Source organism: Colletes latitarsis, chromosome 6 (genome assembly GCF_051014445.1).
Source record: "Colletes latitarsis isolate SP2378_abdomen chromosome 6, iyColLati1, whole genome shotgun sequence".
Lineage (NCBI taxonomy): Eukaryota > Metazoa > Arthropoda > Insecta > Hymenoptera > Colletidae > Colletes > Colletes latitarsis.
Window position 1 is genome coordinate 10,058,625 of NC_135139.1, and position 23,875 is coordinate 10,082,499.

Sequence of the window (23,875 nt, forward strand, 5' to 3'; positions counted from 1 at the left end):
ATGAACGATCGTTAACCAATTACGAAATTGACGGTTGATTTCAAGGAAAGCCTCCGTTAAATCCAAATTGATGCTACTGCGAACGCTGGAAGCAAAGATTGATTTCTATCGGTGATTTTTATTCATGATACAAAATATTATTATGCGTTTGAAATTACTTTATCCTTTCTGTCATCTAAATATTTCGTACCATGAGTACTAAAGCTTAACACTGGAACTACCAAAGCTGTCAAAATGACACATTCATGATTTCTAATGAATCTTGTCAAAAATTTACTCGACTGAGTTTTTGAAAATTTAACTACCAAAGCAGTCGAAATGTCCCATTCATAATTTCTATTAAAACTAGTAAAAAATTTACTCTACTGAGTTTTTGAAAATTAAACTACCAAAGTAGTCGAAATGTCCCATTCATAATTTCTATTAAAACTAGTAAAAAATTTACTCTACTGAGTTTTTGAAAATTTACCGTAATATTCTATAATAAAATAAGTGAACACTTATTTCCATTGCATTATACATTTCCTCATATATTTCTTTACGTAATTTCTTTGGTACAAATAAATACAGTAAAATTGGTAGTTCTAGTGTTAAAGCAATATTTCAGAAATGTTACTGAATTTTATAAAATTTGATTACGTAGCGGCAAAATGTTTGATTTGTGGTAACATTTGGTTGTTTTCACGAACTTGATGTAAATTTACTCATAAACTTCACTCAAACTTGGTACAGTAATAATTAGACTGAGGATCTTTATGAAAAGTCATATTTTTATTAATAGAATTAATGAAATGAAAGCTTTGTAGAGGGTTGTTTCGACCCTTAAAAATATTAATTCGTATCTTATTTTAAATATTTTTTATATTTTTGCATATTAAGCGCATTCTATAGTTTTTCAAAAATTTAAATTTCCTAAAAGTGCATAAACATACGCAGTCTAGTAATGATTCTTAAGTTGAACGTCGCTCCGGAGACGCGTTCATCTTTCGTACAGCGAAGATGAAATTCGATCACCAATATTTGTACACCCGTATCATGTTTCGCGTCGTGTTTCACGCTTCGCTGGCTACGAGGGGGATCCCCCTAGAAATGTTCAATGAACGAATCACATGGTTCATTTTAAGAATCGTCGTTGTACGTGACAAAGTCACACGATGGTAGGATTAACGAAAAGGTGGAAACGAGAAGCATATTCAGCGCCGTTAATTACGGTGGCGTTTATCGTTCGGGGGAATAACAGCGAAAGAAATCGCGATGTAAATGCAGAGCGAGGCTCTTTTTCTGGGACGATACAAATTGCATGGCGGAGGCGAAGCTCCGGCGGCTATCGCGCCTGGCGTTTGCAATTATTGTTTCACAACGGAATTTATCACGAGTTCCCGCGAAGAACTTTTCGGGCCACGCGAGAGCAAACGCTGCCGCTTTGAGTCGGTGGCCGCGGTGCAACTTTTCTAATTAATGATAATTAGCCCCGGACGGGAAGAAGTTTAAGACCGCGATAAGAAACAGATCGCGGGTAAACTGGATTTACAATCGTTGTTCCCTTGGTTTTCGATTTCGCGGCGCTTTATATTTGTTTTCCCGTTTCTCGGAATCGGAGACGATTTTACTAATTAATTTTACCACACGGTCGAGCAAACGTAGCACAAATTTTCAATAAATAAAATTAAGTTCGAACGAACTTTCCATTTAGAATATTATCTTCACCGCAGAGTTCTCCATGCGTCTTTCAATTTATATTATTTCTATTATTATTATTTAAAATTGCAACTGGTTTCTGTTTCGATTATCCCGAAAGAACTTTTCACCGAGTCTTCAATTAACAGCAGACGCCCAGAGACCGTGGATTTCCATTCTTTATTCCAGTTACAAGGGAACTCAGATTCTTTGGCATTCAAAGTTGGCCATTAGGTGCTGTTTCAAGATTTCCTATTTCTTTCGCCATTTCAATGATACTCCCTTTACACTTTATATTTCTCTTCTCATCTGCCAACGATTCTTCAAAAGGATATCTTCATCGATTCGCATGTTTTCGATTCGAAATAGAAAATAGCCGAATACTCGAGGGACAATTTTCATCCCTTAATGCTAGAACCAACAATTATGATGTACTTATTTGTACCAAAGAAATTAAAACGACAGATAGTTAAGGAAATATATAATGCAATGGAAATAAATATTTATTAATTCTCTTATAAAAACAGCGCAAAAATCCAGTCGAGTTTTGTGACAAGTTTGTTAGTTCTAATCAATATATTTACATACACTCTATACATATAATTCCTAACGTTTCAAAATTTTTTAAATTAAATATATCAATTCATAATTGCCGAAGCATTGAAATACACTTTAAGATCCAAACATTTTTCCTCGACCAAGCACGAGAGCCATCGTCGTTATTGTTTGACGCCGAGACGCCTTTTTGCAATTAGTGACATTTGAAGGAAACGTTATCACAAGGCGTTCGTGCTTTTATCGTCTCGGAACAGTGACGAAAGGACCTCCAGGATCACGGAGCATTCGAGTTTTAATGCTTGTTGCGAACTGTAACCCTGCAACGTGAATGCACTCTGCAATTACACCCCTTACTGTGAATTTCGTCCCGGCTTGGAGCGAAGTTTTCTTCGACGCTGCGTCTTTGCCTCGTGACTTTATTCCGCGCGCAAAGGCTTTAATTAAAAAAATTCACCGCGCATCCTTTAATTAGCAATCTCGCGTTTCCCCGCGAGAATTGTTCTTTATGAAAATTGTACAAACGCGGCTACAGGGCGCGTGCTTCATCAAAAGGGCAACGCTACTCCGACGATCTTTCTATGAACTACGAACTGTTTATCGTTCTGTCAGAAAGGGATTAATCATTTTCTACGCGTCCATTTTTTCACGATTTACGACTAGACTACGAATGTTTATGCACTTCATATGCAAAAATATGAGAAATACTTAAAGTAAGATACGAATTATTATATTCAGGGGTTGAGCTCTCATTTCATTGATTCTATTAATACAAATTTGCATAAAGATCCGCGGTCCAGTTATGACACGTAAAATTTTAATTACGATATTATTTGAAATTGGCGAAAGCGCTTGTATTCGTACAATAAAGTGGTAATTCACTAGAAATGAAACGAAGCTTATTTCTTGTAAATTGTTATTTTTGCAATTTATATAGTTCATTTTTTGCATACATTGAGATATTTAAGGATTTATGTCTAAAGAAATTAAAAACGTTACTTGTGAATGACCATGGCACGTTGGAAACACTGGTTCTTGTATGATCACTGAAATAAAGCTGCATTGGCCGCGGTCAAGTAACAGCATTTTGGGATGGGTGACCGCTTGAGGGAAAAACATCACGCATTGTGTTGATTTATTTATTGTTAACAGTACTGTATACTGTTTATATTATACTTAAGTAATTGGTGCCGTTAATATTTAAACAAAAAAAAACTATTTCGTAAATAGAAGTAAGATAATAAGTAGTGTAATAAATAATATTTGACGAAAATAAATGAGAAAGAATTAATAAAAAACAAAATTACTTGGTAAATAAAAATAACACAATGTAATAAACAACAACATTTAATATAAATAAACAGAAAAAATTCATACGAAACAAAACTACTTCATAAATAGAAAATAACACAAGTGTAATAAACAACAAGTGTAATAAAAAAGAAGTGTAATAAATGGAAAAAAATCATAAGGAACTGCAGTTATAAGAATAAATCATTATAATGTACTAATATAAGTAGCTTTATGTATAATAATCGTTCTCTTCAGGTATTATGTTTTCCAATAAGAGCTTCCAATCGTCATAACCGCCATATTAGTTATTCGCTAATTTGATTCGCATGAAATTAAATATGCATTGCATCGAAATCCCACGCTAAGTCCATAACTGATTTTAATCTTCGTTCGAAATACCGTTTATGCATACGAATCTGCCTATTATAAATTATCGCGATCGTTTGTCGATCGAAATTTAAGGTGACCGGTCCGAGGATAGTTCGCGAAGAAACGATTCGTCCAAGTTCGCGACGTCGGAACGAATCGTGCACGAGATTGGAAAACGTTGCCGAAGAAACCGGAAGGCTCCGTTCGTTTATTCAGTTTTTAAATTAGAAAATCGAGAACGAGCAGAACTCCCGCGGTTTTGCGGAAATTGGCAAGCGGAACGCGGCGTGCACCGTTCTTATCGGGGGCCTATCGCTCGTTCCTTTTCCCCGACTACCATCCTTTTCCTCGTTTACCTTCCCAGATACTGTTTCTTGAGCCACTCGCAATTACACGGTGCCCGCTAAAGTGGTACGCTACGTCTGCCGCGCGAACAAACCGAAGAGTATCCTCATGGAAAACAGGGCGCGCGGAAAAATGAAAGAAAACGGATATCGGGTGGCTTCTCAAAGTGGCTCTTCGCACGAAGACCTCGCCTCGAAGTGAAATAGAAACGTGTAGATCCTCGCTCGACGGGACGAACTACTATTCCGTAAACTGGTTAAACAGTAATGCGAATGTTCGACCGCGACGCGAAACAGAGTCTGTAAACTTTTGAGAAACACGTTCCAAACGTTTGGTCCGCAGTGCCGTTCTTAAAACAGTCGTCGAAAGTTCGAACGATGGATTTGAAACAGTTCCAAACGCGAGTCTCCTAATACTAAACCTACCAACATGTATACCCATTCCCACCATGACCCGTCAAACGACTAGTCTTTCTTTTTCACTTTTACGAAGCAACTTAATTTTTGCATTATATGTATAGAAAGTTGTGTTTTGATTTTTATTCGTAAGATATCCTTCCCTTTTATGTCAAACAATTTTTTAATTTTCATCGGATAGAAGATAAAACACCCTTGAAAACGAATTTTGTTCCAAGTCGATACTTTAGTTAGTTCTAGAGAAAACAATTATTTAAGAAAAAGCACTGGCTAGTAATTACACAAACATCCTGTATTTAAATTTTATTTAATTTTTGATTAAATAAATAATTTATGATCCTATTTTATCATACACTAATCGTACGATCAGTAGGAATTGCTCGTTTGACGATCCTCTTTAACGTCATATTCGAACCTATAGTTTCCACCGATCGCTCTTTTTCATTCAACAGCCTCTCCATATAAACATTGATTCCTTAAACTTTCTGTATTATGATTTGTTGGTCAGTTTAGTCCGCAATAGTTTGTGAAGTCTGAATTTAACATAATATGTAAAACGTAAGCAACATTTTCTGCATCAAACATTAAATAAAAGTTAGAGTTTGAATAACACAATAAGGTTACTTTTGAAATTATATAAAATCTAACTGGAAATTATTTAACAACTAATTTTCAAAATACACATAAAAAACAGCATAAATTATAACGGCTGTTAAATTCGTCGGCTGAGAGACGAGGCGCTCTTTAAAACGAATTTTGTTTCAAAACGATATATATGAATAGTTTCGGAGAAAACCGTTATTTACGAAAAAAAACTAGCTAATAATGATACAAACACTCTATATATAAATTTGAACCCATTTTCAATTAAATAAATAATCTATGATCCAGCGTTTATTGGATAGCGATTGTATAATCAATAGAAATTATTGAAACTTGAGTATGTAGCGTCGAAATAAATTTCAAAATAAACACAGAAGATAGCAAAAATTATAGTAGCTGGTATAGTCATTAGATAGAGGATGAAATGCCCTTTAAAATGAGCGTTTGTGAGAGTCGATAGCTTTATTAGTTCCGGAGATATACCGATTTTAGTTTCAAGTCGATGCGGTGGCTAGTTTCGAAGATATAAGGGTCCGAAGTTTGTTTACGTTTAGTTGCGCTCGCGCGAGTTCATTCATCCCCCGCGCGCGTAGATAGTAAACAGTGCGTAGTAAATTCTTGGAAATACTACGACTTCCTAGTCACGTGACTGTCTCGACTCACGCGCGACAAGGAGGTACGACGCGACGCGTCAGACGAAGACAGAGATAGTCAAATTAAGAAAAATACCACTTTACATAAATTGCGATATCTCGAAAACGGAAAGTCGGATCGACAAAAACCAAAAACCATTTTAAAGAGGAAGGTTTACCGCTGCCAACGGTGGCTCGATAATTAATAAAACCCTAGTAATTTCGAAACTGCAAGCGTTTAAAGTTTTAGTATTTTTAATACGCGTTAATAGCCTTTTCTAGCATGGGGAAGCGAGAGGCAGCGGGATTTAAAAAATTACCTTTTACATAAATTACGATATCTCGAAAACGGAAAGTCGGATCGACAAAAACCAAAAGCCATTTTAAAGAGGAAGGTTTACCGCTGCCAACGGTGGTTCAATAATTAATAAAACCCTAGCAGTTTCGGAACTGCACGCGTCTAAACTTTTAATATTTTTAATACGCCTTAATAACCTTTTCTGAGACGGAGAGCGGAATTTAAAAAATTATCCTTTCATTTAAATTACGATATCTCGAAAACGGAAAGTCGGATCGACAGAAACCAAAAGCCATTTTAAAGGGGAGGCTTTGCCGCTTCTAACAATACCTCAATAATTAATAAAATACTAGTAGTTTCAGAACTGCACGCGTCTAAACTTTTACTATTTTTATTAGCCTTTTCTGAGACGGAGAGCAGAATTTTAAAAATTACCCTTTCATTTAAATTACGATATCTCGAAAACGGAAAGTCGGATCGACAGAAACCAAAAGCCATTTTAAAGAGGAAGGTTTACCGTTTCTAACAATGGCTCAATAATTAATAAACCACTTTCACACAACGACAGACTTGTCTTTTCGTCGACAACGCGTACGAAGCGTAAAAAAGAACGCATGATCGATTAATGGCAGCAATTTCGTTTCGCGAAAGAATCCGTAGTATCGCGACAATGATTGTGGCCGCTGTCGGAATTGTGCATTCGCCGCACGCGGTTGGCTTTTCGTCATGCGAGTCCAGGCATGTATTCCGGGGTCCGTTCGTACAACGAACAAACGGAGACTTCGGTCGAGCGTTGATAAAATATTAAAATAATTAATGGCCGCCGGTCACAGACAATTGTGCGTTTTTCGATATCGATTACCCCCGCAATAATCGACGTCCCGTTCTGGATAGAATTTAATTTATGGCCCCGGCCGTATTTGCCCGAGCAATATTTTATTAAGCTCGCGGAATCGAAAGCGTGTCCCAGCTTTGATGTAGCATTCGCGTCCGCAATCGATAATACCGATTATGAAAATAACCTCGTACGTCGGACCATTCCGGCTCTTTTGTTTGCGTTTACTCGTTTTAATGGAGCAAAGGTGCAAAAGGATTCCGTCGGAATAACGTCGACGCCCGGCGATGAACGCGTTCGATCCATGGACGATGAAGAACGCGCTCGAAATACAGGGTGTTTCAGAAACGTGAATAGTTAACGCTAGGTTTAGCGTCAGATCCCATATTTAAAAGCACAGAACGCACAAATGTTATTTTAATTGAATTCTAATTGAAAGAAAAATCGAATATTAAAATAATTATCAATGTGAAAGGTAAAGTAAATATTAGGACACTAACGATGGGTAAACCTAAATTTCTTTTTAAAATTTCAAACATGGTACTGCAGTTACGTGAATAGTTAACGCTAGATTTAATGTCAGATCCCATATTTGAAAGCACAGAACGCATAAATGTTATTTTAATTGAATTCTAATTGAAAGAAAAATCGAATATTAAAGTAATTATCAATGTGAAAGGTAAAGTAAATATTAGGACACTAACGATGGGTAAACTTAAATTTCTTTCTAGAATTTCGAACATGGTACTCTAGGAAATATCGATAAATCTGAAAATAATAAAAGTATCGTTACTACGATTTTTTCAGAAAATTAAAAAATGATTATAGTCCACGGTTAATACGCGATTGAATTATAATTGAAATTTTTGGACTGCCATTAACCCGGAGATTTAATGAATTTTCCTGAGGATTACAATGGATCCAAGATATTGGTGCTGAAAGTGTCTGTGGATTGGTCGGATCTCAAATTGTGCTACATAGAAATGAAATTAATCAAATTTTCCACTTCGATCGATTACTTTCCACCATGGCGATAGAACAATTTTCGTGATAATTCGTCTTATAATCGAGCAATTATTTCAAGATCCAGGTCCTTATAAACGGAATTTTATCTCTGCCTGTAGTCGTCAAATGATTAGACTTACATTTGTAAAGTATCTAAACCAAAATACACATTTTTAAAATGTTCGACTGTTCGTTCTACTCAAATTTAAAACGTTACCTTTAATGTGGACAAATTTAAAATTTTAACATACAAAAAATACAATCTACTGAAAATTAAATTTAAAAAAATTTGTATTTCATATACACGAAGGCAATTAGGTTTCATTTATGTATAAAAACACCTGGAGACATAGTTGTGGTTAGCAGTATTTACAAAAATAAGAACAACTGGAACGTTCTTTATCCTTTATATAGTTTATTATTTCAAGTTGTGCTCTTCAGAAATTTCGATCTAACGTCAATTCTCATGGGTCACGTATAAAATCGTGCGTCGAGTCGAACTTGTTAAACATGAGAATTTTGAAGTCTGAAGATTAAAATGGGACACCCTGTGTGAGCTTCGCTCTACTGGAATTTAAGTGGTTTTCAAGCACTGCGGTAACCGAAGTGGAAGCTCGTACACCGCGACAAAAAACTAAACGTTTTCACTGAACTATTAATACGAGAACAACGGTACACAAAACTTTTTTTTACTCCATTCATCGAGATCTATTATTTAAAATAATCGTTGCTCCGATGACATTGAAATTCATTGTTTAAGCTTCTATCGACGGGCTGTAGAAGACATCAACAATCTTAGAACATTATTAAATTTTACAATGCGTGCTCGAATTCTGAATTATTTTTATTCGTGTCTTTCAATTACTCAGTATATACTCATTTTCTCAATATTGCTATTATATTGTTATAGAAGTTCACGAAAACATGTTTGAGAATTATGAATAATTCGTGACTATATTTTGTTATTCGACCAAATGAAATATATTATTAATCTGTTTGCGGCATTTTAGTATCAACTTAAATATTACTGCAAGCTGTAATAAAATATGATCGAACCGTCGTTATCTATACGTATTCGCATTAGTCAGAAGCTCATTTCAAAGTAGACTGATTATTTATGAGTTCAGATACCGCGAACCTATATTTTACATTATGGAGTTTGTAAAATCACTATCTCGCGAGGTCGAACTGGTTTTTTAACACGAATGTATCAGTAAGCAATAGATATCAATAATGGATGCTGGGCTTGTCGAAAAAAGAACAAAAATTGGTATGCATTGGAGGAACGAATGTTTATTCATAAGAAACGAAAATGTAAAGTACCGAGTTATCTCGTAGTTGGCGCCTAAACGAATGGCGCCGGGAATCATTTTATCCAACGGTAGTTTTATGTTAGTTGATAACTTGTCGTTCGTGTTTTACTACTTACAGAATCGTAGATGCATATTAAATTCGGTTCTGAAGTTTATTATTTTTCATTCTAATAGAAGGTTTCCTATTCAATTTTTATTTATTAATATAAAAATTCACCGTAAAATTATTTATCGAAAAAATCTCGACTCCGAAGGAAACCAATTTTCGCGGGTCAAAACAGACCCGGAACGTTATGCTCGTGCATAGAAAAAGGTGAATTTTCCTATTCAATTTTTATTCATTAATATACAAATTCACTATAAAATTATTTGTCGAAAAAATCTTGACTTCGAAGGAGACCAGTTTTCGCGGGTCAAAACGGACCCGGAGCGTTATGCTCGTGTATAGAAAAGCAGGTGAATTTTCCTATTCAATTTTTATTCATGAATATACAAATTCACTGTAAAATTATTTATCGAAAAGATCTCGACTTCGAAGGAGATCAGTTTTCGCGGGTCAAAACGGACCCAGAACGTTTCGTTATGCTCGTGCATGGAAAAGAAGGTGAATTTTGTTTCTCGTACAACGGTGAATTCCGCGCGTGCGACCGAGCAACGGAAAGCCTATTAAGTAGTCGCTAGGAAAATTGCGAAGATATAATTGGTGGATTATTATTCGAGCGAATGTCGGTTCGAAACGGAACGAGCGCGGAGGCACGTCGCAAATTAACAATCGCATGAAAGGGAAGGTTAATAGCGGCTAATGAATTCTTGAAAGCGGGTCGTGGCAGTTGCCAGTATTTCAAGCATTTTCCTCCGCGTCGAGGAGTAGAAGTTCCGCGGGACAGAGGACGACGTGGTCGCCCCGGTAAAAGTCGGTACAGCAATCTCTGCCACGTTCGGGAAGCACGGGATTATATCACGACCGCGACAGAGGCCAGAAAAAGCTCAACGATATCACGTATTCATCGGCCCTCGCCTCGTTCTGGGTCCGTTCGCAGGAACCTTCCGATTTTACGAGCAATTCGCGTATACCCGCGACTCGTCGCCACGGCTAACTCAATCGAGAACTGCGAAGCGAGCCCAGCACGAACGCGGCATACGAATTTCCTCTAAAACGTTCTGTTAACCCTCCACGGTTACTAAGTTCGCGATATTCTTTTCCCATTCACCCTTTCAAAGCGTGGAAAAGAGCCACCAAAAGACGTCTACAATACACATTATTTTATTTTATTCATTTATTATATGAGTGAAACCCCATTAGTGTACTAGAGAAAATATAGTGATATTTTTGTAGTCGAAGTAGAGAACTGTGCTGGAGAAATTGCAACTGTTAAACAAATATATAACTGTTGTACAAATATACCTTTGTGGAAAAGAGCCACCAAAAGACGTCCACAATACACATTATATTATTTTATTTAGTATTCGAGTGAAATCCCATTAGTGTACGAGAGAAAATATAGTGATATTTTTGCAGTCGAAGCAGAGAACAGTGCTAGAGAAATTGCAACTGTTTGCAATAAATATACATTTTGTTGGGATTGTGTTTGGCTCATTCTGACCAATTCTAAACAACTCATTATTATTTCAACACATTTATTTATATTTTAACAATGAACGTACATAGGTATTTCTATACGTGTCCCCTCACAACGCCATTGCACACTACCGGGCACTCTATCACGGGATTCCCCTTCATATCTCCGTTCCAACGCTACCAACTACAATCAGTAAAAATATCTACACACATTTGCGGAGAAGACCCACCAAAAGACGTCTATGATACACATTATTTTATTTTATTTATTATACCAGTAAAACCCCATTAGTGTACGAAAGAAAATATAGTAATATTTTTGCAGTCGAAGCAGAGAACAGTGCTAGAGAAATTGCAACTGTTTGCAATAAATATACATTTGTATATGTTCGTTGAGTAAAAGTAAAGACACACGTTAATAATAATTTATTACATTAGCCCCATTAGAGTACTCAAGCAATACTGTACAGAAAAATAAATCAATAACAAATAGTACGATTTATAATATGGACAAGTTTGAAGAAATAATAATTTAGTTAAAGTAATAATAATTCGTAGTATATCCAAACGATGAATGATTCTTTATGTAAAAATAAACTGAGAATATACTGAAAAAGTCTAGGCTAAATTTTCGAGCAAATCGACTTGAAATTAAATACAATTTACCTGGTACGTCTGACTATGTTTAGTTATTTCTACTTGTTTGTTTTCTTTTTATTATTAACGGTATAATGTTATCTATTTTGATTAGTTTCAATTAAGTAGAAAATAGCAAGATTGTTAGAAAAGAAATATTATAGTGTCACATCGTTGTCAATGTATATAAATACCAACGCAAGTAGAAATGCTGAGTTGTAGTCGGACATGTCAGTCAAATCGTACTCAGCGTCACTCGCACTCGATGAATTTTCAAAATCGATTTCATCGAAAACAAAACCTCGTATGAAAAAGTTTTACATCACATTTTCAATCTATTTTTACGCGAAAAATAACCCCTTGTCGATTTTGTCACGGATTGTTGCTGAACACTGGAAAAAAAGATTAAATAAACTCCGACGCAGTTAATATACACTTAATGTCTTTCAAAATCATTGTAACTTTATCGAAGCGTCAAGAGTCTTAACTTTGCTTACTTTTTATCCTGGAAATGTAGAAATTACAAATATATACAATAGTAAAAGGAACTTTTGATATAGTAACAATTCTGTAATTTAAAAAAATAAAGACTTTCACTGGCCTAATAGAAAACGATAAACGATACGAGTTCCACAAAAATGCTTTCGCAGTGTGGTTATCAAAGTGCAAAGAGGGTCTTTTAAGTTGAAGATAATATTTTATCCGCTCACTGATGAAATGTATTAAAAGTAAACAGAAAATACAGATATAATGCAGAGAACATTTGATCAAAGATTTATTACAGGAATGTGAAACGCGAAAGGAACCCGCAATGCGTTTTTTCCTGATGGAAAGATATAAGATTGATGATGTTTGCCTTCCCTATTTACTCAAATCTGGCTGGCTACGCGGAATGATCGAATGAGATTTACAACAAAGCCGAAGAGAATTTCAGAAGGTATTAAAAACGTCTAAGTACAAAGAGCCTTTAAGTGTCTTAATTAATATTTACTCTACGAACTCCAATTCATTGTTCTTCCAATTTTCATGTCTCTCTCTAAAAGATAGTTCATAAAAGGTGACAATTAAATGATGTATTCTATCGTTAAAGTTAAACTTGTGTAATTTCTAACTTCTTAAAGTTATTTTTAATTTCTATATTTTTCTAATAACATTCGTCGTATTACAGTAAATAATTGATAGCATAAGTGTAGTATGGTATTGCAATCCCCTAGTGTTGCGAAACGACGATTTGACGCGTCAAACAAGTTAGTTTGTCTTGTTCGTTTGACCCTCGCACGTCCGATTTTCTATTACGTACGCGATATTATTTCCTGTTCCTCCCTTTTCGTGCATCGGATTGAAACAGTGAACACCATTTCGCATCGCATGTTCCTATCAACTCTCCTAATTGGAGTTGGTTGGCCGAGAACACGCTAATTTTCCATGGTATAGGGTTCCGTGGATGAACCCTGATTCGATTCGGGCGAATGCGCGAATTTTCGATGCTAATATTAGTTGGCAAATCGAGGAATAATTAATAAGATCGCGTGATATCCGAAAATGACTTTTCATTCCCGTCACGTGGCACGATTATAACAATCGAATGATAGGATCGTTAAACAATAATAAAAGAGTTCGACGCAAGAATAAGGCGACTGGTTGAATTCGTTTATTTTACACAGTAATCGTGTTCGTTTCTAATTTCTGCGTCTCCAGTTATTCAATATTTAGTCAGTAAGGTATCGATTCGTTCGGTACAGAAATATCGTCATGATATTCAGTGCCACCGACGTAATCAGAGAATGGATCGAAAATTCGGATCGAGCCCAATGAATATTAATATTATAGGAATTTTTGTTTTTTATCTGTTAAAATTATATTATAGTCGCGTTACAGCGTTAAATTGCTGCGTCTGTATACAAACGAACCATTAACGATAAAATTTAATTATAACTTATACTGAGAAATAAATATTTAAATTGTGGTACTTTATGCAAAATTAAGTTACGTTATACAATCAATTTTACGAAACGAAATATTAAGGGCAGTATTTTTCTGCGATCGTGATTAAATATTCTTGTGCCAAATAAATCTTTGTGTAAATTGTTTAAAACGAATTACTATCGCCTTTAATTTTAGTTCTGAAATGGAACATTTTATAATTTGTTAAATATTTACTGGTTATAAAAGAAATATTTCTTAGCTTTGCAAACGTCTTCAACAGATTTGAAAGCTGTCGGAGTTGTTGATTACTATTATTACAGTATATTTTCTATGTGTAAAAGTGAGTCGAAAACGTGGGAACAAATTTCTCGATGCGAGGTTTCGTTTTCGTGAAAATGAGTTTGAAAAATTCGTTCGGTCCGTTTGCTATTGAATATTGCAGAGAGAAAGAAAGAACAATCCGTGATTAAGGTTAAGCTGGGACTACGAATAAGTAGAATGTGGACAGCGTCGAGTAATTTTGCTTTAAGAAGGCTGAGTATAACGTCTGACCCAATACAACTCCCACGAAAGGTCTCTTTGCTCTGCAGAGTATGACATGTCTGGTCATTATTTGGTATTTCTACTAGCGTCGATGTTTAAACATCAACGGTTCTATTATCTACTGTAATTTATTTAATGTTTCAGGCACGTCGTGTACGTTTAGTTTTGAAATTAAATAACTCTACATCAAAGTAATTAAAATTGTAAATAAATATTCATCATTAAATTTTAATATCAATTTGAATTTTTATGTAGTTCAAAGAAAATAATTTTTTTCGTGAAGAGATTCATCGATTCTAACTAGAATATTGAAAGACAAAGAGAAAACAGATGATTTCTTACTACTAACATAAATAAATAAATTCGATTCTAATGAAACATTCAAAAATATTGAACCAGTAATTTATTCTTTAATCGATATACGTTTAACGGATGGAAATGAAATATACATTGCATTAAAGTTCTCATAAATTAGTGAAAATGAAAAATATTGATAGCGAGGTTTAAATTTATTTATTAAACTTTTCAAATCTTATTCAATGATATAATCGATCCAATTATAAAAGTTCGTAATCAGATTTAAGAGACAGTTAATAATCTATTTGACGTCGAAGAAAGAACAAGTATGTCTTAATACATTTACAAAATAATTACTACTGTTTTCGTGCCACACGTAGTATTTATTATATGGCAGATCAATATTTAAACATTACTTGTATTTTATACCTCGAAATAACGTTGAATAACAGTTTTTCGTACGATTCGTTGTCCAGATAATTAAATTCCTGAAATTGTTTGCTACGCGTAGAATTAAATACGATTTAGCAGATGCGTTTGACCATTATTTGCCATTTCTACTTGCGCCGATGTCCAAGCCGAGCTCCACTGCACGCGTGCCCCATAAATTTTCAAACTGAATTTCCTCGAAAACGAACCATCGTACGCAAACATTTTATACCACACTTTCGACTTACTTTTACACGTAAAATTACCTCCGCCCCTGTCGTGCCGTCTCGGAGTGCTCCTTGCCGCCCCAGACGTGGTCGTTTACCCCACCGTTTCGAAAAGACAAACACTTCGTGCGTCCCGAGACCAATCTACCGAACTTATTCAAAAAATTTCACGTACAAGGAATCACCGTGGACAACCACGGTAACATCGCGAACAGCGCCGGTTGTAACCGTCATGAATATAAAGAAATTGGAACGCCACGCGATGCCATGTCGCTGAGTACGTCGCTGTCTCCGGTCTCACGTACCAACGAGGATTCTACTTTTTCTCCCCCCCCCCCTTCGTTTCTCCATATTTGCTCCCTTCGCTTCGCGCGTCTCGTTTCATTCTCGAAACGGAATTTTCTCTCTCTCTTAACGCAACCGTTATCGTCTGTACCTTCTTTCCTTCGTACGTACGTTTCGTTTGTTTGCAACGCGCTTTTCCCTTACCTCGACCCTTTATCTGCAAGACAAGTTGGTTCGGGAAACTTGTTCCTCGTCGTGTTCCATTCGTTCTGGTTTCTACTGCTTTCGTCTCTACTTCCTTCGAGCTCGTCCCTCGTAAATATCGCCATCTGGAATAATTTGCTTGGCGCTCGTCGTCGTAGCGGCGACCGTTCAAAAGAAGAATCGAGCGAGATTAAGTTCGAAGGCGGTGTTTCTTTCCAGACGCATCTGGGATCAACGTGAATTTTAAGTTCTGCATTAAGTACAACGTTGAACGAACGGGGCCCTTTTATCGTCGTAAAAGCAAAGGATTGTCTCTTTGACGTATACACACGCCATTGTACATTAATATGTACGAAAAGATTTTACTGTTTTATTAAACCGACGTAACTGGATGTCGACAACCAATTTTCATGTTTTTTGAATGTGATTTAGTCTCAGTTTGGTTTGAGTGAAAAAGAATTTTGTTCAAATGGCAAATAATTATAGTATCTTTGCTATTGATTTGATTTTTCTAGCAGAACAGGGCTGGGCGATTAACGGACGTATCCTTTGCAAATACGAACGCGTAACAAATTGCACGCTTAAATAGAAAGTAAAGTTTGCTATATTTTATCTACGTAAGAGCGGAGCAAAGAGTCGTAGGTGAAAGTATACGTGTTTAGAGATCAATCAACTTTCCCTCTTTGCTTTCTGCCGGCAAGTAAACTTTAACGTCAAATCGCTAGCCTCGTTCAATCACATCGCAGTCCGTCCAAATAGTTCTTGCGGTATATTGATACGAAACGTACACAAACTGTGGCCAATCAATCGTTAAGAGGTTAGAGGGCGGGTTAGCTCGAAATAGAAGATACCCTTCTTAATATAAAAGTAAGAAAAGTTACGAGAAACGTCACCCGGATGAACGATTAATTAAAATTATTATTTATATACTCCAAAAAATACGATAATGTGTCTTTTATATTTTTCTAACCTTTTAGAGAATAATATAATTTCCAATCGTTATTTTTTTTAATTAGTCATTTGGTTTTCATTGTTAGACAACAGTAGGAGGGGATCAAATACGTATGAATAAACTCGAAACAGTTAACAATATTCAAAGGATACAACCGCTGAATACGTAGTTTAATTTAAAGCAAAGTCCCATTCACGGGTCGGTGTAGAGCCGATTACGGTGGACTTTCAGTCTTCAATGTTGGTCAATAACTCCATTCGTAATTACAACTTAAACACCAATACAATTGAAGTATTATCAAACAGTATGCAACCAAGTGGTGGACACATTGGCTAATGAGTTGTTTATACTAACGCAGTGTAGTGTTCCTTGCTGTTCGCGCGAAGTGAAATTCCACGATTAATGTCTGCTTCTCGAGCAGAGGCGAGTATTAATGAGCATTTTCTGTGTTCATTAACGCATTGGGAGAAAATTTGTCTTGCTGCGTGCTAACCTAATATAGTGCAATTGATTAAACTGAATACCACACGAATACAATTTATGTACTCATTATTTAATGATAAATTCTAACTTCAGGTTTTTAAGACCTCTCTATATGTTTAAACATGCACAAGGAATAATGAGATGTAACAGTCGTGTAAATAAAAATATTTTCTTTGAAAACAAATTCATATTCATTGAACCGAGAAATTTGATTTTCCTAAATTTAACAGGGATCCAAATTATTTTATAATCGTTGGAAAATTAACTTTCCCGTGCAACCAGTCGAATTTCTCGATGCCGTGGACGACTTCCGTTGTAAACGTCCCCAACAAAGAAACGAATCGTCGCTCGAACGTGCGAATTTACCCCGAACTTCCTGCTCCTCGAGATACGTCACCGGAAATACAAATACGGAAAAGGGGCGAAACTGTATGGGAATAAAGAACTCGGCGGAACGTAGCAATCTCGACGTCGCTCCTCCGCGCGCCACACAATGTGTATCGATTGTGTGCAGGGCAACCGGCCACCCGCAATCACGTGTCGGTGATTTTTCAATTTTGAATCACGTCGATGCGAGACGAGAATCCGAAAAACGGGAGGCGGAAAATTCGCACCCTCTAACTTTCCCTGTTCAGCCATTCTCGCCGTTTGCTTACAAATTTAACGGTGAATTCTTTTTTCACGTTAAATTGTATACACAAATTTTTTTTTATCTTTTTCGTGACTTGAATTGTTCTTTCATTTAATTTTTTTTGCTTGAATAAAACTAGCGTTGATTTAAAAATATGATAAAATTAGATGAAATGAAGCTTTAACCTGCCTAATTTTATTATTTTTATCAATAGAAATATTAATCGAATGTAGAGGAATAAATTGTCACCAAAAAAACTTGTAATATATAATTCGTGAATTGAATTGTTCATTCATATAATTTTTTTTGCTTGAGTAGAACTAGTGTTGATTAAAAATATGATAAAATTAGATGAAATGAAACTTTAACCTGCCTAGTTTTATTTTTTTTTTTAATAGAATTATTAATCGAATGTAGAGGAATAAAATGACAAAAAAAAACTTGTAATATATAATTCGTGAATTGAATTGTTCATTCATATAATTTTTTTTGCTTGAGTAGAACTATTGTTGATTAAAAATATGATAAAATTAGATGAAATGAAGCTTTAACCTGCCTAATTTTATTATTTTTATTAATAGAAATATTAATCGAATGTAGAGGAATAAATTGTCACCAAAAAAACTTGTAATATATAATTCGTGAATTGAATTGTTCATTCATATAATTTTTTTTGCTTGAGTAGAACTAGTGTTGATTAAAAATATGATAAAATTAGATGAAATGAAGCTTTAACCTGCCTAATTTTATTATTTTTATTAATAGAAATATTAATCGAATGTAGAGGAATAAATTGTCACCAAAAAAACTTGTAATATTTAATTCGTGAATTGAATTGTACATTCATATAATTTTTTTTGCTTGAGTAGAACTAGTGTTGACTAAAAATATGATAAAATTAGATGAAATGAAACTTTAACCTGTCTAGTTTTTTTTTTTTTTTAATAGAATTATTAATCTAATGTAGAGGAATAAAATGACAGCGCAAGAACTGGTAATATATAATTCGTGAATTTAATTATGCTTTCATTTAATTTTGACGATTTTCGAATGATTCTCTTGCTAGTGCGAAACTAGTGTTGATTTAAGAAAATCGATCCTTCTGAATATTCCGGGTGTGAACGTATTGGAATAAACTCCCCTGCGACTGAATATTTCAAGAAACGTTTCTAATTTTGCATTCAGGCATATTGAGACTCCCCCATGAAATTCTACTGAAAGATAAATAGTTATCGCTTCTACTTCCAGTGCGGAACAGGGACGAGCACTTAAAATAACAAATTATTGAAAAGCTTTCGACCATAAATAATATCCACATTAATTCTATAATAATACATATACGTTCGTTATGTTTGAAAACTATAAAATATCTAGTAAAGTTTACAACTTAAAAAATCAATTTGTCAAGATTTTTCTTTTCAACGAGGAGGAAATGGAATTTTTAAGCTTTGCCTGGCGAAGAAACAAGAAATTTCGAATGATTTTGATAATTGTATTTGCATAACGCGGTAATTTCGCCGTATCGGAAATTGTAAACTACGATCAAACCGACACGTGGAAAACAAATTATTCGAAAGTCTGCTAGTTGCCCGGTTATCGGGCTCGTAAGGGAAACAGTATGCAAATTATTCAAAATAATAACGGCGCGGTATTATTAAAACAATGCGGATATCCGTCGTTAATGTTGCCCGTATGGAATATCTAATATTTACTACGTTGTTTCGTGTTATTTGCATAATCTAATCACAGCCGTGGATCTGACGTTTAACAGGTATATTGCACGATGGGGTTCCACCGATAGAATATCTCGAAATTTCCTGCCACGCGGCACTAAGACATTTTCGAAACAGTCGCGGAAAAATGCAAGGATCTCGAGATCCTAAGCAGCTATCGTCCAATGAAAAAGTAGTTTAGTAACGAAGAAAGTTCCGATAAAATACGCGACTCAGCGAGAAATTCGTCTCCGTGCGCGAAAGGAACGCGTATAACGACGATGATCCATTTTAACGAAGTAACGTTACAGCGAAAGAACCGTAGTTACAGAATAAATTGCACGGCCAAGTTCGAAACTGACGCGTGAACTGCGCCCCGAAGTTTTATCAAACAGTTATAATTGTGGGACGTTATTAGTTATTGCTGTAGACTGAAAACTACGGACGCGAAACGTTAATAAATTCATGCTAAGCGCATAGTTTGCTAATAATTTGTTCCCGTAAATTTATACTTTCGAACAATCGCCGTGTTCCCCGAGTCGAAACTTGTAACTTTATGCGTTCGATTACTGGAAATCTTCACAGTCACGCCAGAGTTGACTAACATTTTATTCGAAAAGTTTTATCTAAATATAAAGTATTTGAATTCTGCTTTTTCTTCGAACGAAATTTGTTACATAATGTTTTCTTCTTAACGAAAAAACAGTACCTGTTTTAATTCGGTTTATATTTTTACATGAACGATAGTATCAAGTTAATGAAAAACTATATTTGTTTTAGTTTTTATTATATATTCGAAGAAAATAAAGTCTTGATTACAAATTCGATTTCTATGCATTTATTTGCTATGAACAAAAGTTCGATTATTTCTGTAGATACGTATAAGACTTTGTTATGTTAGCGTGCAACAAGGTTGTAGTTTATGCAATAAATTATATTTTTATAGGTATAATTTGATACCTCAAATGTTACTTAAAATTTGATGGATTTAATTTAATGCATTATATTTGTAAAAGGATCCACAGTAGAAGAGAAAGGTTAATTAAAAATATTAAACGTTCTTATTATGCACAGGGATACATTACATATATAATTTTATATAAACATAATTTGCACAATGGGAAGATACAGCTAGAAGCTGTTTTTCAACTTAATCTTAATATATAAGGTGTCTCAGGTTTTAATAATCACACTTTGTCATATAACCTAAACAATTTAAAAAAAAGTAATATAAACTGATCAATGCTTACATTGCATCTTATATTTTTATAATATCTTTTTTTCTTATTCCTGTAGAATATACTGACAAAGTTTGACCATTAAACCCCGGAACACCCTGTACACGTCGCGTACGCTTTTAAAAATAAGCATTCTGAACGTTAATAAGTTCAGTTTTGCGTAAATCTTTTATTTCCGGCGCTCGTGGAGAATTTTTGTCCATTTCTGAACGTTCTCACGTAAGAATTTCTGCCACGTGCATTTTTCATCGTACTACGTGCGTCGTGCGTTATATAAATTACATTCCCTATCGTTTTAAGCGCTTTTTTGTAGAGATAATCCTAATATGTTAATTTAAAGCAAAATACAGCCCTGTTAAATTGGATTTCGTTTGAAGAATTTTTTTATTAGCAAAGGGGAAGACAGAAACTGAAATTTCCGGTAGAAAATTCACTCCTTGCATCGCCTTGGGCCACGCTTAATTCGATGAAGCACTGCACACTCTATACACGTCTATCGTTAATAATAGAACGATGTATTACTTTATATCGATTGAATTTTTATCAACTGTTCATCTTCGTGTTTAAAGGAATTGAAAAATGATCTGTTCAATATAATTACTTTTAAAACTATTAAGTATAATTATTTTCACTTGTCTGAAGTTTTATAAATTATTTTAAAACGACGAAGATCGTCGTTTCCCAAGTCACTCGTGAATTTTAAATATTTCACAAAATAAATACACCATATAATAATGTAATTATTTTCACTCGTCTCGAGTTTTATAAATTATTTAAAAACGACGAAGATCGTCACGAGTCTTGTCCTCGTGAATTTTAAATATTTCACAAAATAAATACACCATATAATAATATAATTATTTTCACTCGTCTCGAGTTTTATAAATTATTTTAAAACGATGAAGATCGTCGTTTCCCAAGTCACTCGTGAATTTTAAATATTTCACAAAATAAATACACCATAATCGAATATAAATAAATGTTTCTTTAAATTTTTTATTTTTTCTCCTGTGATATCTCACTTGCAAATTTCACCGAACGAAATAAGTCTGTCGTTCTTATATTCGAACATATTTTATTCGGTTCTGGCGCAGATTTCAAGAGATCCTCGACAAAGATTTCAAATTAAATTTAATACGAAAGAATTATCCATAGAAAGGATTGCGAATATACAATACATTGTACGAAAAGGTGGATCGCAGTATCTAACCTAGCGTTTCTAATTTATGTTTCAGGATGGCGCGTACACCAGCGAGGGCGACATGGATGGGCTGGGTTTGTGCCCATACGACCCACGGCACAACAGCACCGCAGTATTCGCTGGTAAGTTATTTTAACGTACCCTCTTCTTCCACCGAAATGCAAATAAAAGAGTCGCCGCCAAAAAACCGCATCGTTTCGTGCCGAGATACGAGGAGCAACGTTCGCGAGGTAGACGTAAATATTATCATCGAAAATAAATATGCAAATCAGCAGCTGTCCAAGAAGAGAACGGTTCAACTATTTTAGGGTTGCCGTGCGACGATACGATCGTTTTGCGTAACGATTTCGCTCCGTTTCACGATCTCCCGGAACGATAAGGAAAATACCTTTTTATGCATAAAAATGGTACGTTTTTAAAGAAGCTTGTTTCTCCGGGAATTGACGAGCTTACGGAAAAGTAGGTGACTCTGTTTCTCTCGGATCGCCCGGAAAACGACTTCCTTTTTTAACTTCAAGGAATTAAAATGATTATTGTTTGCACCGCGTCCCGCGAAACATTTATCCAATGTGGGGTACAATGCTGTCCACACCGAGTGTTATAAGTATAACATCTACGGGGTAGAATTACCGACAATGCTGGGTGGTTTTAGAAACTGGGACAAGTTGCAATTCTCCTCCAAGAGAAGATGCAAACAATTTACACATCATTTTTCTATTTCCTTTTTTTTTTTTTTTTTTTATAAGTGTAACTCATTCCTTTCGCCATTCTGCGTGTAAAAGTGTTAAACAATACTTTGTAAATTATTCCATATTTTATATTAGTGTATTTCCGTTTCAAGCATCCCTACAACAAAATTTTTAATCAAACCAAGTAAAATTAATTTTATTTTTAAGTATTCAGGTTTTGGAGACTCGTACAATTTTGCGAATTTTTACGTTTTAAAAGTTTTTAATAATTTGCAACGTATTTGTCGTTTGTCATTAATCGCGAACAAAGTGAAATATTTCATATTTTATATTAGTATATTTCCATTTCGAGCATCCTTACAAAAAATTTTTAATCAAACTATAAAACCGAGTCAAACAATTAATTTTAATTTTAAATATTCAGAGTTTGGAGACGCGTTCAATTTTGCTAACTTTTACGTTTTAAACATTTTTAATAATTTGCAACGCATTTGTCGTTGCATGTTTGTACATGTAAAAGAAAACTGGTGTCTATAAATTTGAAAAATTACATACACACTGGAAGGAGTTATGGAGAGGCTGTCCTTGAGAGGATCCTGGGCAAACATTTTCGAGGAATCCGTTTATCATCGTTCGAAATATGCGTGTCCCCGTCTCGTCGCGAGCAGATTTGACAAGCGTCGGCGTGGCTTTGACAAAGTAAAGAGCTGCTTTCGAGTGACCGGGATCGTTCTGCATGCAGTAAAGCGCGTGTTGACCGAGTCACGAACACGCTCCTGGTCTCTTTTCGCGTCCGGGCGATGATGCACACATTGTATACAGCCACGAACCCCTTCGCGAATTTGATAAACACGCCTGGACGTCATCGCGACCGCGACACGTCACCGTGAATTCGCGAACACGCCGGAACGCTAAATGGGTGTTTCCAAAACCGACGACAACACGGTGGCAAGCTTTTTAACGTGTTTGCGCCGACTGTCCCGGTATTTCGTATGATTAAAGGTCGCTAAGTGCGATAATCTTTTTGCGAATCTCTTTCGTTTGGTAAAATCGTATGCAACGATGTTCTGTTTGTTGAAATTTTCACGAATCACGAGCAACATACAGAGGGAAATAATTTTGTTTGAACGTGTTTGAAGGTGTTTGAGGAAAAGCTAACAGTTCGAGTCTATTGTTAGAATGTTAGATTTGATATTAGAGCCTCGTTCAATTTTCCAATCTCAAATAGTTTTGCTCAACAGTTTGTCGTTTGTCGAAAACACGATGCGTGGCACGGGAACAGTAAACGCCTGACATACAAACATGGATATTAATATTGCGAGTGTAACGGGATATTATTAAATATTTTGATAGCGTGCGCTTCGATAAACGTGCAAATTGGTTTAATGAAGCACAAACCCCGCGCAGGGAAAATCGAATGTTGCGTCTGTTAATTGTTGCGCAGTTCGAAAGTCGCCAGAGATTATAATGTTAAAAAGCAACAATGATTTTCGATTGATCCC

General features: G+C 35.3%; 1 protein-coding gene across 3 annotated transcripts in view; it reads left to right on the forward strand.

The window, feature by feature from the left end:
• The window catches only part of LOC143343015 (semaphorin-1A), a 455,004-nt gene that overhangs the window by 359,138 nt on the left and 71,991 nt on the right, over positions 1-23,875 (forward strand). For all 3 annotated transcript variants that reach the window (XM_076767469.1, XM_076767471.1, XM_076767470.1), the window contains exon 6: positions 21,719-21,806. In XM_076767469.1, the coding sequence (XP_076623584.1) occupies positions 21,719-21,806 (88 nt within the window). The remainder of the gene's footprint in view (positions 1-21,718; positions 21,807-23,875) is intronic.